A 16,333-nucleotide genomic window follows, 5' to 3' on the forward strand; every position below is an offset into this window, starting at 1 on the left:
TTCTCTCACATCATCTCACTAAGTGGATTGTTTCATATTAGAAGTCAGGAAAATCAAATGTAAGTGAAGAAGAAGGATTTTTTTTCCTATGGAGATGCTGATGGATGTTTTCAATTATAAAGTGTTTTAAAAACCTGAACATTACAGCTAACAGGTGGATTTTCTTTCTTTCTTTCTATTTTTTTTTTTTTTTTTTACATAAAACTGCCTGCTGCAGCCAGGGGCAGAACAAAAGTGATCCCCTTAGACTGTGTTTTAGTTTTAGTCTCCTTAATTTTCACCAAACTATTGGTTCTGTCACTAGTTAGCTAACATAAATTAATGTAAGTCTATTAGCTGCAACCAACCAACCAACCTGGATGATGTCACATTTTTTACTGGCACAAGATGGCGATAAAGATGTTCAACAACTTGATTAACAACTTTAAAGACTTAAAAATGCATAGACTCTAATATTTAGTCCCCTTTACACTCCAATTGTTTGAATACCTTTTTAACTATTGTGAATCATTTGATTAGTGATGGTGGTAAGCTATTGTATCTCTGTAGGGTCTTCTTAGTGGATTTCAGGTTGTTTTCAAGGACATTATTCCATGAGTTTGAGACTGGAAAGAGAGAGTTTGAGGAAACACAGGGCGGTGTGACTGAATTCCAGTTATCCTGTGACTCAACTGATGCAGATAAAGTAGGGTTTTCAACTCTGTTGGATGACAGCTCATCCTCACTGCCTTTGTGATCCATGGAATAATTCCTAATATTGCAACGGAACGCTTTCTCTGTGTTTGCTTCCTTCTTACACAAAATTATGTAGCACTTTGTGAAAAATTGACAAAACAAGATGCCGTAGCATGAGATGAGGATAACGATCATCTCCACTGCTGGAAGATATTTGCCTGTGACATTGACATAGACTGGGCCAAACATGATCCAGGAGATGAAGTAAATGAGCATTGCAAAAGTGATGAACTTTGCATCATTGTAACTGTCAGGCAACTTTCGTCCCTTAAAAGCAACACCAAAGCAGATGAGAGCCAAAAGGCCAATATAGACTAGCATGGCTCCAAATGCAGGAATTAGTTTCTCATTACAAAACATCAGTTTCATGTTGTCCTGTGTGATCTCTGAGTCAATGTATGGAGGACCGTGTACAAGCCACATGGTGACAATAACCACTTGACCTGCCATGCAGACTGCAATAATGAGGTAAGGCTTGTAGAGCTTCTTCAGCACACTTTGAATGACCGGGTCAAACTCAAAGGCTAAGACGATCTTAAAGGACTTGACCATGATGCAGGAGACACACAAGGTAAAACTCAAGCCAAACACCACCTGCCGTGCTTGACACTGATAGCTATTGGGTGGACCACCAAATAATATAACACTAGTAAATGTGATCATAAGGGAGAGGAGGAGAATGATGCTGATTGGGCCAACAGATGAGCGCACAACAGGGGTATTCCAGTGTGCAAGGAAGATGATCCCAACAACAATGGTAAGCACTGCTCCTAAAGAAGTAAAAGACAGCAGCACAATAAGATATACATCACCCCATTTCAGAAAATCAGTTTTTCTGGGTAAACACACTGAACTGGTGTTTTTGGAGTAATAGTTTTCTTTGCAAGGATGGCATGTCTCCGAATCTGGAAACAGAGGACAAAAGGTCATGAGAATATTTAACTTGGATTCAAATTCCTTGAGCTGTCAATGCAACAGACTGTGTAATATAAGCATTTCAAAACACTTGTTTTCATAATATTTTGCAGTTTGCAACACAAATGGAGTTAGGAGTTGTTTTTGTAATACACACCATTGGAGTTGGAATATTGGTTCTCAGCACAGGGTTCACACTGATAGCAGCAACCAGGCTGGCCTGTAACTGAAGTCTTCCTGTAGCCAGGCCTACAGCTGTCTGTGCACCTGGAAGTCACATTTCCCTTAGAGAGGAAAGAATCACCATCATGGCCGTCAATTTTATTTACTGACCATATGAAATCATACCCCACCCCACCCCCACCCTTTTATTTTTAAATCAGTGTGGCATATACCATCTGTTCTTAGACACAAGGGTTTGCACGTTTTTACACACTAACATATACATTATCAACAGAAAAAGAGACTAAAGTCTCAATGATGGCAGTTTTTGCCATGTGCAAACTCTTAAGTTAGCATGTTAGCATATCAATATTTGCTCTTATAATGGAACCCAGTACCAATGATAAAAGAATAGTGTAATAAAAGAGTTAAAGAGTAAAATAACCTGTGAAAGGTAAACACTTACTATGTGTCTCTGAAGAGCCTGTTGTGTTTCCTGTGAGGTGAAAGTCAGATTCTGGTGTTCTATACTGTAATAGGCTAAAATGTTGTTCACATCTAGAGAATCTTGAGTCTGCTTCCACAGGATGATATCATATCCAGAGTTGAGGTCACCATGGTGATCAAATGAATAACTTTTTTCCTCCATGTAGAACGTTGCCTTCCGTAAAGCTCTTCGTAGCTGAAGTTTTGAAAACACAAATTAAAAATAATTTACCTGTAGCGGTTAGAAAAATTAACATTTATCGAGGATTGTGTTTCTGGCCACTTGTTCAATATCTAGTACAATACATATACACAAAAATATACAGTGGGTAAAATAAGTATTGAACATGCAACTAGTTTACAAATTAAATATATTTCTAAAGGTGCTATTTACATGGAATTCTCACCAGATGTAACAACTCATCCAATCAACACGTGCAAAGAAATGAAATCTAGTGCTCTAATCGGGGGCTACAGTACTATAAAGTCATTACGAGAAGATGCGACCTGATTATTCAAGAATGTGAATTCAGTTCTGGATTTAACATATATATAGAAAGACAGAAATATGGTCTCTCTTTCTGTTCCTGTTAGTACTCTTGCTTTGGCATTTTGGATCAACTAAAGACTTTTCAGGTAGTTTGTTTGGAAATCCTGCCTAGAAGCAATAAATGCATAAACTAGTTTTTCAGCTTCAGTCTGAAACAGGATATTTCTAATTTTAGCGATATTGTACAAATGGAAGAAAGCAGTCCTACATATTTGTTTAATATTCACATTGAAGGTAATATCATGGTCAAAAATGACTCAAAGAATCCTCACAGTGTTGCTGGTGGCCAAGGTAATGCCATCCAGAGTAAGCATCTGGTTAGGTACAATATTTCAATGCCATTTCTTTTTTTATGGCTGAGTACAATAACCTAAGTTTTATCTGAATTTAGAAGCAGAAAATGAGAGCTCATTTAGGTCCTCATGTCTTTCCTGGCATTCCTGCAGTTTAACTAATAGGTGTGTGTTATCTGGCTTCATGGATAGATAAAGTTGGGTGTCATCTGCATAGCATTGAAAATGTATGCTATGCCTTCTAATGATACTGTCTAAGAGAAGCATGTATAATGTAAACAAAATTGGTCTTAGCATGGAGCCCTGTGGAACTCCATAATTAAGCTTAGTGTGTGAAGAGGACTTTCCATTTAGATGAACATAATGGACTCTATTAGATTAGAAAGATATGATTCAAACCACTGCAGCACAGCATCTTCAATATCTACAGCACGCTTCAATTGCTGCAATAAAATATTATGGACAGCAGTGTGAGATGCTGCACTGAGGTGTAGCAAAACAATCACAGAAATGGCTCCACTGTCAGAGGCCATAAGAAGATCATTTGTAACCTTCACTAAAGCTGTTTCTGTACTATGATGAGCTCTGAAACCTGTCTGAAACTCTTCAAACAAACCAATTCTCTGCAGAAGATCTTTCGGCTGTTTTACAAATACTCTTTATAGAAATAAAAGGAAGGCTGGAGATTGACCTATAATTAGCTAAGACAGCTGGGTCACATGATGACTTTTTAAGTAACAATTTGAAGGCCTGTGGTACATAGCCGATTAATAATTGATCATGTTTAAGAATAAACATTAACAGTAGTACTTCTTTGGGCACTCTTGAAATGGGGACAAGTTGATGGCTTGGAGAAAATAATTACAGAGGTTTCAGAAAAAAAAGGTGCTAAAATGACCTGACCTGAATCCAGTTGAAAATCAATGGAAAGAACTAAAGCTCAGAGTTCACTGAACCTCCAGGATTTAACTGGTGTGGAAGAATGGGCCAAAATCTCACCTGAGCAATGCATGCGACTAGACTCCATACAAACTGTCATCACCGATGAAGGCTTTTGTACGAAGTATTAAAGAAATCTCAGTAAGCGTGTTCAATATTTTATTCCTGTGTCATTTCTCATTATTACACATAAGTTAATTCATGGATTTGGATTATGAATTATGGAAAGAATTTCATGTCTATAGCACCTATAGAATTATATATTTAGAATATAGTTAGAAGATTGGTGATGTTTCAATACTAATGGGTAAGTCAGGTCCTCTGTGAGACCTGACACGCCTCTGTGGATCATTTATGTGCTTCAGTATTAATAGAAAATAATGAATATAGTTTCTTAGTATTGAAAGATTTTCTAATATGCTGTGCTGTATGTGTTTATGTGTTTCTGTGCTTTTACCTCCAATGGCTGTAAGGGCTGTCTTTTACAGTTCCGGTTAGTACAGAGGTCTTTAACAGCTTGAGCTATTGCTTTAACTGCCAGCTCAATACTGAACACAGCATATGGATATATCAACTTCTTTAACTCTTCTGATGAATTCGTCCCATGCTCATTTAAAAAATTAGACAAAAATGTGTTGTTCTCGTGGTGGTTGGGATTTTCATCAAGGTCATCGAGATATCGCTCAAACTTGGTTGTGTTTCCAGATTTAAGAGTGATCCCAAAGATTGTTCCTATGTCACTCAATTTGTAGTTCTGAGAACTCAGTACTTCAGGTGACTGTGACCAAATATCACTGGCCAACCAAACTTTCCCTCTGGCTTGAGGATATTTGAGAAGTTTCCCAAAAATATCTATCATACAGTAAGCTTTGACAAAGGAAATAATAACACTAACATTTCTATTATCTATGATGCTTTTGATTGTAGAGTTAATTTTCTCTTCAAGCAATTCATCATTTAAAGCATCTGGAAGAACAGAGACAAAGGCGAAGCAGATGCCTTTTTTGGTTGCATGATGCCAGAGGCGTTCAGTTATATAGCGACCGTATTCACTATCAGTTGCTACCACACCGACCCAAGTCCAACCGTAATGATCAAGAATCTGGGCAATGGCACAAGCTTGGTGATCATCTTGTGGTACGGTCCTCATAAAGCTTGGAAAACGGGTTTTATCACTCAGGAAACCAGAAGTTGCACCGTAACTTATCTGTGGAAAATATCACAAAACATTATGAAGTGAAACAAACATTTCATATTCTGTCTGTACACATATATCATTCATTTTTAGACTAAGTGTGTCTGTTTCACCTATTTTCAATTCTTGTTGCTAAGCTATACTATTTACGTTTTTGTTGTCTTTTTTTGCTGTTCATCATATCCATGAATGCAAAATGTATCATCCAAATATTAGCTGCTAATGTTTGTACAATTGATTTTACATTTAGGGTTAGGTAACATAACCTCAGAAGTCGGTCATACCTCAGGGATGTACTCCAGATGGAGCTGACCTGTAACGCTTATGGATATCTCTGAGTAGTAATCACCAATGACAACTAGGACAGGTGGAGAGGATTGCTGTGCACAAGCTTGGCGATTATTACCTACAAATGAATTAACTGATACTATTACCTTCATTTAAACTGATACACACACAGTGTTGAGGACTAACGGAATACATGTACTGGTGTTACATATTTAAAATACAAAATATGAGTAACTGTATTCAGTTACAGTTACTGCTCAAATAAGTCATAATTAAAATACAGCTACTTTGTTGAAATACATGATTGCACGGCGGTCTTTTCTGTTTCATATGTTAGGCTATCCCTTCTCTAATTTTGGTAATTCCACATATTGCCGGAAATCCAAACAAAACACGCAACAAGAGGCTCTAATGTAAGCGCCTTGTTAATTTTGGTGGCGTCAGTTACACAATGAACCCAGAGCCAACACAACAGAGCCAGCAGTGCACAGGCAGGGATGGATTTCTTACTTGGAAATTCCAACACCACTTCACAAAGAAAGGAATGGATGTAATCTGAGAGTGCAATGCAAACTCTTTCTGCCAGCAACCAAGCTGCTCTCAGCATGAAAATACTCCAACCTAAAGAAACACCTGGAAGTAAGTTCTTTTTTAAAAACTAACATTACCCTACTGCAACTACCTTGTCATAGTTGTGGTAGCTACCTGGGTTATGTGCCACTTCAGTATCTTCGATGTACTATTGCTGTGTGATTTATTACTATTACTGAAGGCTGGATTACAGACTGCATGACAACCTGCAGAAAGAAAACATTTTACTGATACAGACATTGTTTTCTATATCAGATCACTGCAAGAAGTGCTGTCTTACCTAATGTCCACCCTACTGTTACTAATTTTATATTAAGATTTCAAAATCTAGTTGGTATTCCTTTCAGAACTGCACATGATTATTTGCAGCTAGCAGGTTGTTAATACTATCCATCAAGTCTAATAGTCTGCGGTCTCTGAACTAACCTCAGCTAACGCCAGCTAACAAGCTAAAAAGCATGACAATATATCAAGTAATCCAAAGTATTCCAAATACATTATTCACATTGAGTAACTTAAGAGAATACACAGACAAAGAATGTATAAATCTTTACTTTTGTTAAAAGTAATTTAGAACAACACTTAATTACAAGCCAGAGAAAGTAATTTGCTACACTATTCGTTACACTACTACATTACTTCCTGCTGATTCTGTAAAATTACCTGAAATGCACGGTCCCATAATTACCAGTTACCAATATAAATATAAATATACAACTTTTAAGAAAATGTTCACAAATGCCTAATTTAGTATCCATTATCTCTCTTAGTTGATGTGCTATGTTCCCATGATGATCTCCAAAGAAAATTCAATTAGTAAGAACTATTGCGTGTCAAAAATGATTCTCAAATAACAAGGCAGATTTCTATCCCCGAGAGAACTCACTGTTTCTCATCATGAAGGCCTGGGTTTGTATCAGGGCAGTAGTAACGTCCCCACAGGAGTCAAGTATGAGGTATCCCAAGGTGAGGTTTCCCAACTCTCGCTCCTGATTTATCTCCTCCAGTGCGTGCACCATTATCAGAGAGTGGACCAGACGAGCTGTGCTAAATCTGTACAACACAATCAGATATATTATATATAAATATACCCTAATAAAATGTGTACAATGATCAGTTGTGTATGTGTATTACCTGTCACATGTCCGGTTTTCACGGCCATCATCATTCACAGTAATAGTAACGCTTTCATGAATCGGGAACAATCCTCCGATAATGATGTCACCGTCTGCTGTGGCTTCATTGGAGCATTTTGTACCAGAAAAGTGATGTGATAAAACTGCAAGAAAGATGCTGAAAGAATTTTTCATCTTCCCCGTGTGCTTCTTATGAGTGTAAATGAGTGAATCTTCAAAAACTTGCTCTGAAAAATAATTTGTGTGTATCTCTTCAGCATTCCTGCAAAAGACAGAGGTGTGGTTAAAGTTCTTGAACTTGAAATACTATCAGTTCTTTCATTTTTTTTCTTTTCTTTTCTTTTTTTGGTCACATGGGGTTCGATGTCACTGAGAAATGGGATGTCCTTTTACTTTCCATTTACTTTACTTACTTTTCCTGGTAATTATTTTTGACAGGTTTCACAGTTGTGAGCTATAAAAAACAAGTGATTTATGAATTATTCGGACTATAGCAGCTGTAGTTTTGTTACACAACATATATCCACTTTGACAACTCTGGTTACAATTGAGTCGAAGTATTATCAGTGGTTGTACTGTTATGTAATACTGACATATTATGCATCTGATACTTAGCAAGACAATACCAGGTATTTTCCCAGGAGGATTAAAAATAATTCTATAGCAGTCAAAGGAAGCAAAAAGGCTCTGATATATTAGCCGCCATGTATGTCTGCAAATCAAAAGTTTTCTTACTTGTTTACATGCCCTGCCTGGTGTCTGTTGGCTGCTTTTCTGACTTTGTTGTCCCCACAAAACATTTGAGATTTTTATTATATTATTACAAGTAAAACTTTGTTATATAAAGTAGTGTCAAATTCATATAGGTTTTTATATTTCTGTACTTAACTACATTGATTTGACAGCTGTTGTTGGTTTGAATTAGAGAATGTATAATTTTGTGCTTACACATCAATTGCCTTCCACTTTTCTTCAGGGACACCTGAGCGAGAGCCCATCCCAGCTGACATGGAGCAAGAGGCAGGGTAGAACCTGTACAGGTCACCAGGCTGTTGTAGTTCTAACCCAGAAAGGTGGACAGCTGTTCATGCTCACAATTACACCTTTGCCCAATTCAGAATCACCAATTAATCTTCCCCCATACATACCACTGGATTGAAGCCATGCAAACACATGGATGACATGCAAATTTTACACAGAAAGGCCCCAGCCTGGATTCAAACCCTGGACTTTCTTGATGTTAGACAGCAATGCCAACCACTGTTCCACCATGCCACCCCATTAAAAAGTTTCACACAATAATTCCTCAGCATTATTATGTCATATTTGTACACATATATGTACAAATATATCTTAACACTCCTAAATGGCAAAAAGGTGTCACCCACTTGCATTTACGATTAGTCACTGTAGCCTCAGTTTACTGCTCTTTGTTGACTTCTACTTCTGTCTTCAACTGTAGTTCTGAGGTACTTGTGCTACATTTGAAATTTTTATTACTTCACAATGCTACTGCGCTATTGTATATTTTAGAGGGCAATGCTTTTTTTAAAAATGCTAAATTTCTTAGAAACACAGAACTACTTCATTAAATACAACAAAAATACATCTGTAGTAAAAAAAAAAAAAAGAGGAAGAATTTGGGCAATATCACGAAGTCATTGAATGCACATGTTTGATACTGTATAGGAAATAAAGATTCTGATGGTAGAACTTATACTACATAATCCAAGACTTTTTTCTTTATTAAGTAGCCTATACACAATCTCACCATACATAAAACTGAACGCATTTAAGTAAAGGTTCACATTGTATAAGACGTTCAGTGGGAACGACTTGGAGTGGAATTGTACAAGAATAACTTTGGTTTAAAGAAAAAAAACTGAGGCAAGGTGGCCACAGGGAATTATGGAAAATCATAATATTGTTTGAAATGATAAAAGTCATAATTTGCTTTTCAAAATTGTGAAATCAAAGTAATTTTTTTAATGAGACAAGAAACCACATTACGCAACCGACACACAGTAAAGTGGAAGTTAAACAGAAGCATGACGCTATCAGTCACATTCATAGATCTATTCAGTGGACTGAACACTAGTTTCACTACACATTTCTTAGAAAGCCTGGATAATTATGACAATATCATGACTCTAGAACAAAATCACAATTATTTTCATATAACCAAATATCTCGGTGCCAATTACACAAGTAAAGAAGGAAATTGAGGAAACTTGGAAAAAAAATAATGCAACCAGATGCAAAGTCTTTATTGGTTTCTTTCAACTAAGAGATGATGCACTGTACTATGCAGAGACCAGATTCAGGAGTAGATAATTCTTAAGTAAAGCTCAGTTTTAGATTAATATTCAGATCTATCAATGTGTTTATTCTAATAAACCATATGTTATTAATTTATTTTACTAACGTGGGCAGCCTTGGTCTTCATAAACTGACAATCTGTTGTTGATCTGGTAATTACATTACCTCTGCACCATTTAACCATAACATATACTTAGATTTATTATATGTATTTCAACATGACATCATCTCTAAAAGGGATTGCTGTACTTATTTGCAAATTGATTTACTTTCCCATTAGGTATTTCGTCTCACCACATCAAAATGAAAACAGTGCAACACATGTTTGCACAACGCTGACAATCAAAGCACTTGATGTACACCCAGCTGATACCCCTGTATTAAAAATAAAACAGAATTATAACAGACTGTCAATTTAAATCTGTTTGCTTGTCGTAATGTTGGAGTTGTGCTACGTCTTACACAAACAAAATGTTAGCATGCTAAAAGGTAGCCAACAAGTAGCCCTGAATATAGCGTGCAACAATGGCTACGTTCACACTGCAGGTTTTAATGCTCAATTCCGAATTTTTGATCAAATCTGATTTTTTTGTGCGCTTGTTCACACTACAAATAAAATGTGACAGCAAACGTGCTCTAGTGTGAATGCTCAAAGCGGCCCCCAAAAGAAGAAGACGCAAAAGGAGACGTCACACACAACGCGCTCTGTTTAGACCCAGACCAAACAGTATTGTTTGACTGATTGACATTAATATAAAGACTTGTTTCGGACTTTACGTTTCCCAATTTTGCTCTAAGTTACTTTGTCATTTAGATATGGCCTAATAATTATCTTTATTGCTGTTTTAGAGAGGAGCGGTGCTTCAAAGGATAGTCGCAGATTTCTGTCAGAATCTGCAGATTATACAGTACAAATGAAATGTTCACGTTTCTCCAACGTTGTCTTCCAAACAGTTTCACTGGATGGCCAGCAAGCGTTCGCAATGTCTTCTCCAGTGCTGATAATTGGCGTCTGTCTTGTGTCAGTGACGTAGAAGACGGATTTAATGCGACATGACCATTCAAACAGCAGCCGCTTTCTAAAACATCAGATATGTATCGGATTCAGTACCACGTACGAAAGTGACCCAGATCGGATTTGTGCTTTTCACACTGTCAAACCATGATCGGATATGGGTCGCATAGGGTCAAAAAAGTCGGATTTGATGCACTTTCGCCTGCAGTGTGAACGTAGCCTAAGTCTAATGGTACTACCTTTAATTTTAAGTGGGATGGACCATTCACAAAATGGCGATGATCAGAGCAGCTGTCAAGAGATTTAACTAAGGATGGCATATTACAGTCTCAGCAAAACAATAGAGTAGCATGCAGCAAATCACCAGAGTTGGTGAAATTCAGCCCCCTTTTTTTTCCAAGTCAGTCCAATATTGATGACAAATCCTGCTAACATGGACTATAGATAACCTGAAAATAATAACCATGAATGAATATTGGAAAAATCAAATAACTTGCCAGTGGAGGGAAATACTTACTATCTGACTGCTGAGAGCATGTCTTGTTTCCTGTGAGGTAAAAGACAGGCTCTCTTGCTCTATACTGTAATGAGCTACGATGTCGCGCACATCCAAAAAATCTTGTATCTGCCTCCATAGGATGATATCATATCCAGAGTTCAGGTCGCCATGCTGATCAAATGAATAGTCTTTTCCATTCATATGGAATGTTGCCTTCCATAAGGCTTGTCATAGCTGAAATTGCACAATGTGGAAAAAAAATATTAAAATAATATACATAAAGCAGGCATGAGAAGCGTTTTAGCAAATAAGATTTTGAATATAGGATGTGTTTCTGGCCATTTGATGAATAGAAGAACAACATCTACTCTACTTTTAGCTCTTTTCTGGGTTTCTGCCAAGTCTTAGCATTTATATGCTTCATTATTAATAGGAAACATAATTAGATAGTGTTAAAGGATTTTCTGTCAAGCTATTTTGTGTATTTATGTTTGCTTTTGTGTGCTTTTACCTCCAACAGTTCCGGTTAGTACAGAGGACTTTAACAGCTTGATCTATTACTTAAACTGCCAGCTCAATACTGAACATTGCATATGGGAATATCATAATTTTTTTTCAGGAATTCCTCAGTCAGAACATGGTATATTATGTTAAGGTGGAAATTAGCAAGGTAACTCCCTGCTAACTTCTAACTCTGTTTAACTTGATAAATTCTATTTTCATGGATGCCTGGATGCTAAACTTAATTGTTACACCTGGTAGAACCTCCACACTGATAATTCTATTAAAGATAAAAGAATTTAGACAGTTTTTAACTCTCAGTAATGTTGTAGTGTTTGTTTGACTTTGGAGCCAGTGATGTCAGACCTAAAGATTGGATAGTATGAGGAGCTTAGATATCTGAAAGGCACTATCAATTCTCAAGGATTTTAAAGAAATATACTGTATGCCTCTATCCAGTGTCATGATCCTGGACTCTTTCATTTTGTTGACATTTGAAATTCTTCTTTATTATTTAATATTCCCTTTGGTTCTTAGTAGAGATGGACCAATCTGATATTACGTATCGGTATCGGTCCGATACTGACCTAAATTACTGGATCGGATATCGGAGAGAAATAAAAAAATGTAATCCGATCCATTAAATATCAAAAAAGCACCTCACAAAACTTGCCACATGGCATAACTCGGTTCATAACCATAGGCGGCTGTGGCGTGTGAGACCTGTCAGCGGTCTGGTTGAGTATTTGTAGCCTCGCTACCAAACTGGCATTTCATCTCCGAGAAGGTTATCCCAGAGAGAAGTAAAGCAAGTGTGTAAGTTCATCTCTGAATGTTTGTAAAGCATTCCAGCGTTAAGCTTAACAACCGATATATGGAGCGACTGCCTCTCTCTCTCTCCTGCTGCTACTTCAATCATGAAACTGATCAATGATCAGCTGATCGGCTTTTCTGTCACGAGTCCGTCTCTGTTGTTTGTTTATCGCCCACTTCGCGCCAGAAAAAGGAAACCAGCGGCTGAACAACAGCAGCATCATGCGGTGGGGGGTGGTTCCCTATTTTTTTTGCTGGGAGTTTCCAACCCTATTAGTTAGGTTGCTTACTCTTTAAAATACCAGAATAGGGAAGATGGAGTAGGTTTAAGTTTATTAGATTGATCAGTATTGCTGAACTATGAAATATTTTGGGTGCAGTGTAGTGTATTTTTTGCATACAGGTATAACAGAATAGCTTTAGTGTTTGTTTGTTTTTTAAATTTGAGTATGAACTTATACAAAATGCAGCAAGATATTAAAAAAACAGTTTTATTGATTAAAAAACACACTATATTGGATTCATATCAGTATCAGCCGATATCCAAATTTATGATATCGGTATCGGTATCGGACATAAAAAAGTGGTATCGTGCCATTTCTAGTTCTTAGTTTGATTGTTCATGGTTATTTAATCGAGACTTTACTAAGAAACTTTTTTCAAGAAACTGTTTCAGTTCATGCTGATTTCAGTTAGCATTCTGCTTTAGGTTATCTGGTTTAGTATCTTATTCTTGTTAGCCTTTCCCATCTGTGTCAAGTTCATTGTGTTAATTTACTCCCTGTTTTGCCTTGATAGTCTTTTTCACTGAAGCTTTAGTTCTGTTTCCATTGTCATGTCCTCTGTGATTAGTTTTTAGATTACCTGTGTTCTGCACCAGTTTCCACTTACCTCATTACTTTTTAAATTTATTGTCTCTGGTTTATGTGGTTCTCTTTGAGTTCAGTTTCTGCCTTCTAGGAATGAGGTAACATTCCTCTTCCAACATTCCAGGTCTCTGTCTGGTAAAATGTCTGGTCTCTATAACTCCCAGACATTTACAGGATGTTGTTTCATAGAATAGTGCTACACAGGGGCAAACATGGCTTTGTCCTATCTTTTCTGAGTCATGTTGATGTCATTAAATTCTAAATGGCACAATTTTCTGGGTATAAATGTACTCAGTTCTATTCCTACTGGCCTTAAAGACTGGGCAAATGCATAACTCGTCATTGCTTCTGCAAGTGACAGACAATGGTGCCTGTAATCAGAGCTGCACACCTGTGGTGAGTGAAGTTATAATTACTCTATAATTACTGTTTGTGTCTTTGTTTTTCAACATGCCAAAAGATTTAAGCCGATACGCCTTGGTGTGTTTGTAATGTCTTTAGCCTTTCATTACTTTTTCAAATGTACTTTGAGTTTCATTTTCTTTCCTGCTGAAGCTTTGTTCTGAACCATTTACCCAAGCATGGATAATGTGCATTAATATCTTGCAAAACCAGATGAAGCATTTCTTTCAGGCCACCAGCTCACGGGTCATGACTCAGACATGTAACATGTTTTTTTTGTTCTTCTAGATTATGGTAAATGGCCTGTACTTGTATAGCGCTTTACTAGTCCCTAAGGACCCCAACGCGCCTTACACATCCAGTCATCCACCCATTCACACACACATTCACACACTGGTGATGGCAAGCTACATTGTAGCCACAGCTGCCCTGGGGCGCACTGACAGAGACTTATATTATTTGGATTATACTAAATAATATAAGTTCCTATTCAGTGTGTCAGTGTAAAGACATATTTCCAGTTGCCTTTTGAATACCCAATAGTACTATTATATGTCACAGTTCTTAAGCAGAGCCACAGCAGCTTGTTTCATAATGATTTTTCCCTTTATTTTATATTTTATATAATTTGTTAAAATGTGAATTGTGTTTAAGCTAGCTAACTACCCAAAGTAAATGTGTTTTATTTTCACACTTTTGCACAAGTGCCCATTTTTGTATCCATTACATATCTTACAATTAATATGCTATGTTCCCGAGTGATCCCAAAAATGTAATTAATAAGGTCTACTGTATATAACAAGAGACATTTCTCATCTTGAGTACTCACAGTAATTCCTTGTGAAGGCCTTGGTTTGTATCAGGGCAGTAGTAACTTCACCACAGGAGTCAGGTATGAGGTAGGTAAGCCTAAGAGGCTTTTGACTAAAATGTTTTAAGAGCTGTTTTATCTGCAATGTCTCTCCGAGGCTATATTTAACCAGGTAAAACCAGATTTGTTGCATGGGTTTCTCCTTTAGATATTCCTTTGATCCCCATTGTCTAATTTCCTAGCTGTCTGCTCAAAAAAAAAAAAAAAAAACCCCAACAGTGCTGTATTACAAAATAGCAGTTGTAGAAACTGATCATCCCCAAGAACTCCTGCACCGTTTTCACCGACATGGGACACGAAACCACACTTTCAGCGGAAATGTGGCACCCCAGGAAATCCAGAACGGGCAACCTGAACTGGCACTTGGAAGGTTTACAATCAGGCCGTGTGCCGCCAAGCACTGAAAATCCTGACGCAGATGGGACGTGTGCTGACTCTCAGAACAGCTGGCCACCAATATTTCGTTAAGGTACATGAAGTCGAAAGGCAGGCCGCACAACACAGAGTCCATCAACCGCTGAAAAGTCTAGGCAGCGCCTTTCGGGCCGAACGCCATGCGCTAAAACTCAAACAGGTCGAAAGGGGTAATTACAGCAGTTTTGGGAACGTCTTCGGCACAGGAACCTGGTGATACCCCTGCACCAAGTCAATTTTAGAAAAAAATCGAGGTGCTGGCAAGGTGTGTGGAAAATTCTTGGATATGGGGAATGGGGTAACGGTCGTTCTCCGTGACATTATTCCAGGGGTGGCCAACCCGCGGCTCTCGAGCCGCATGCGGCTCTTTGCCTGGTTTCATGCGGCTCTTACGTTCATATCAAAGTTTGTTTGTGTTTTGATTTTTTTTATGTTGTTGTTTTAAAATGTGCGCGTTCGCTTCGCTTGAGTTCAATACGGTATTTTTCATCAAATGCGCATGTGTGTGAGATGAAAATACCGCAAAGTTTCCCAGTAGGAGCAAGTTCGCCCTTAAAATGGCAGGAAAAAAATGCACAGCAAAAAGAAAATATGAAGATGAACACAGGACGTTTTTAACAGAGTGGGAGAGTTTATATTTTTTTGTTGAACGCAATGGTAAGCCATTCTGCCTTATATGTCAGACGTCATTAGCGCATTTCAAAGCTTCAAATCTTCAGCGCCACTTCAGCTCACTCCATGCTAACATCGACCAGGAATTTCCAAAAGGGACTGAACTTCGCAAGCACGAGTTGGCCACTTTGAAAAGTCAGGCAGAAAAGCAGATACAGTTTTTCCAAAAATTTACGAAGCGGTCAGAGACCATAACGCTCGCATCCTATCAGCTGGCTTGGAACATTGCACGGGCTAAAAAGCCATACAATGAAGGGGAGTTCGTTAAAAAATGCCTCAGTGATGTTGTTGGAATCTTGTCTCCTGAAAACGACAAATTAAAACGCATGGTATCAGACGTCCAACTGTCCCGCCACACTGTTGAACACAGAATATCGGACATTAACACGGCTATTGAAACACAGTTGCACTCTGACCTTCAAGCATGTGAGTATTTTAGTGTCGCATTGGATGAGAGTTGTGATATACAAGACAAGCCTCAGTTGGCAATATTTGCACGGTCTGTTTCAAACGATTGTGTGATCAAAGAAGAACTCCTGGATATTGTGCCATTAAAAGACAGAACCCGTGGCATAGATGTGAAAGAAACCATGATGGCTGCATTTGAAAAAGCAAATCTGCCCATAACGAAATGAACTGCAATAGCCACGGATGGAGCACCAGCCATG

At 37.8% G+C, this 16,333-nt stretch overlaps 1 protein-coding gene across 1 annotated transcript; it reads right to left on the minus strand.

Annotated features, from left to right (window-relative positions):
* Positions 1 to 507: 507 nt before the first annotated feature.
* LOC146651953 (G protein-coupled receptor family C group 6 member A-like) lies at positions 508 to 8,562 on the minus strand. The gene is made up of 8 exons (XM_085382646.1): positions 8,514 to 8,562; positions 8,239 to 8,350; positions 7,041 to 7,207; positions 5,560 to 5,681; positions 4,538 to 5,287; positions 2,279 to 2,494; positions 1,808 to 1,934; positions 508 to 1,640 (listed from the first exon to the last, which is right to left on the minus strand). Exons 1-8 carry the CDS (start codon positions 8,560 to 8,562, stop codon positions 508 to 510), a joined length of 2,676 nt encoding a protein of 891 aa, XP_085238772.1.
* Between the last annotated feature and the right edge of the window lie 7,771 nt (positions 8,563 to 16,333).

This window comes from Rhamphochromis longiceps, linkage group LG15 (assembly GCF_057381845.1).
Source record: "Rhamphochromis longiceps isolate RC_006_pf linkage group LG15, R_longiceps_female_GT1.1, whole genome shotgun sequence".
Taxonomy (NCBI): Eukaryota; Metazoa; Chordata; class Actinopteri; order Cichliformes; family Cichlidae; genus Rhamphochromis; species Rhamphochromis longiceps.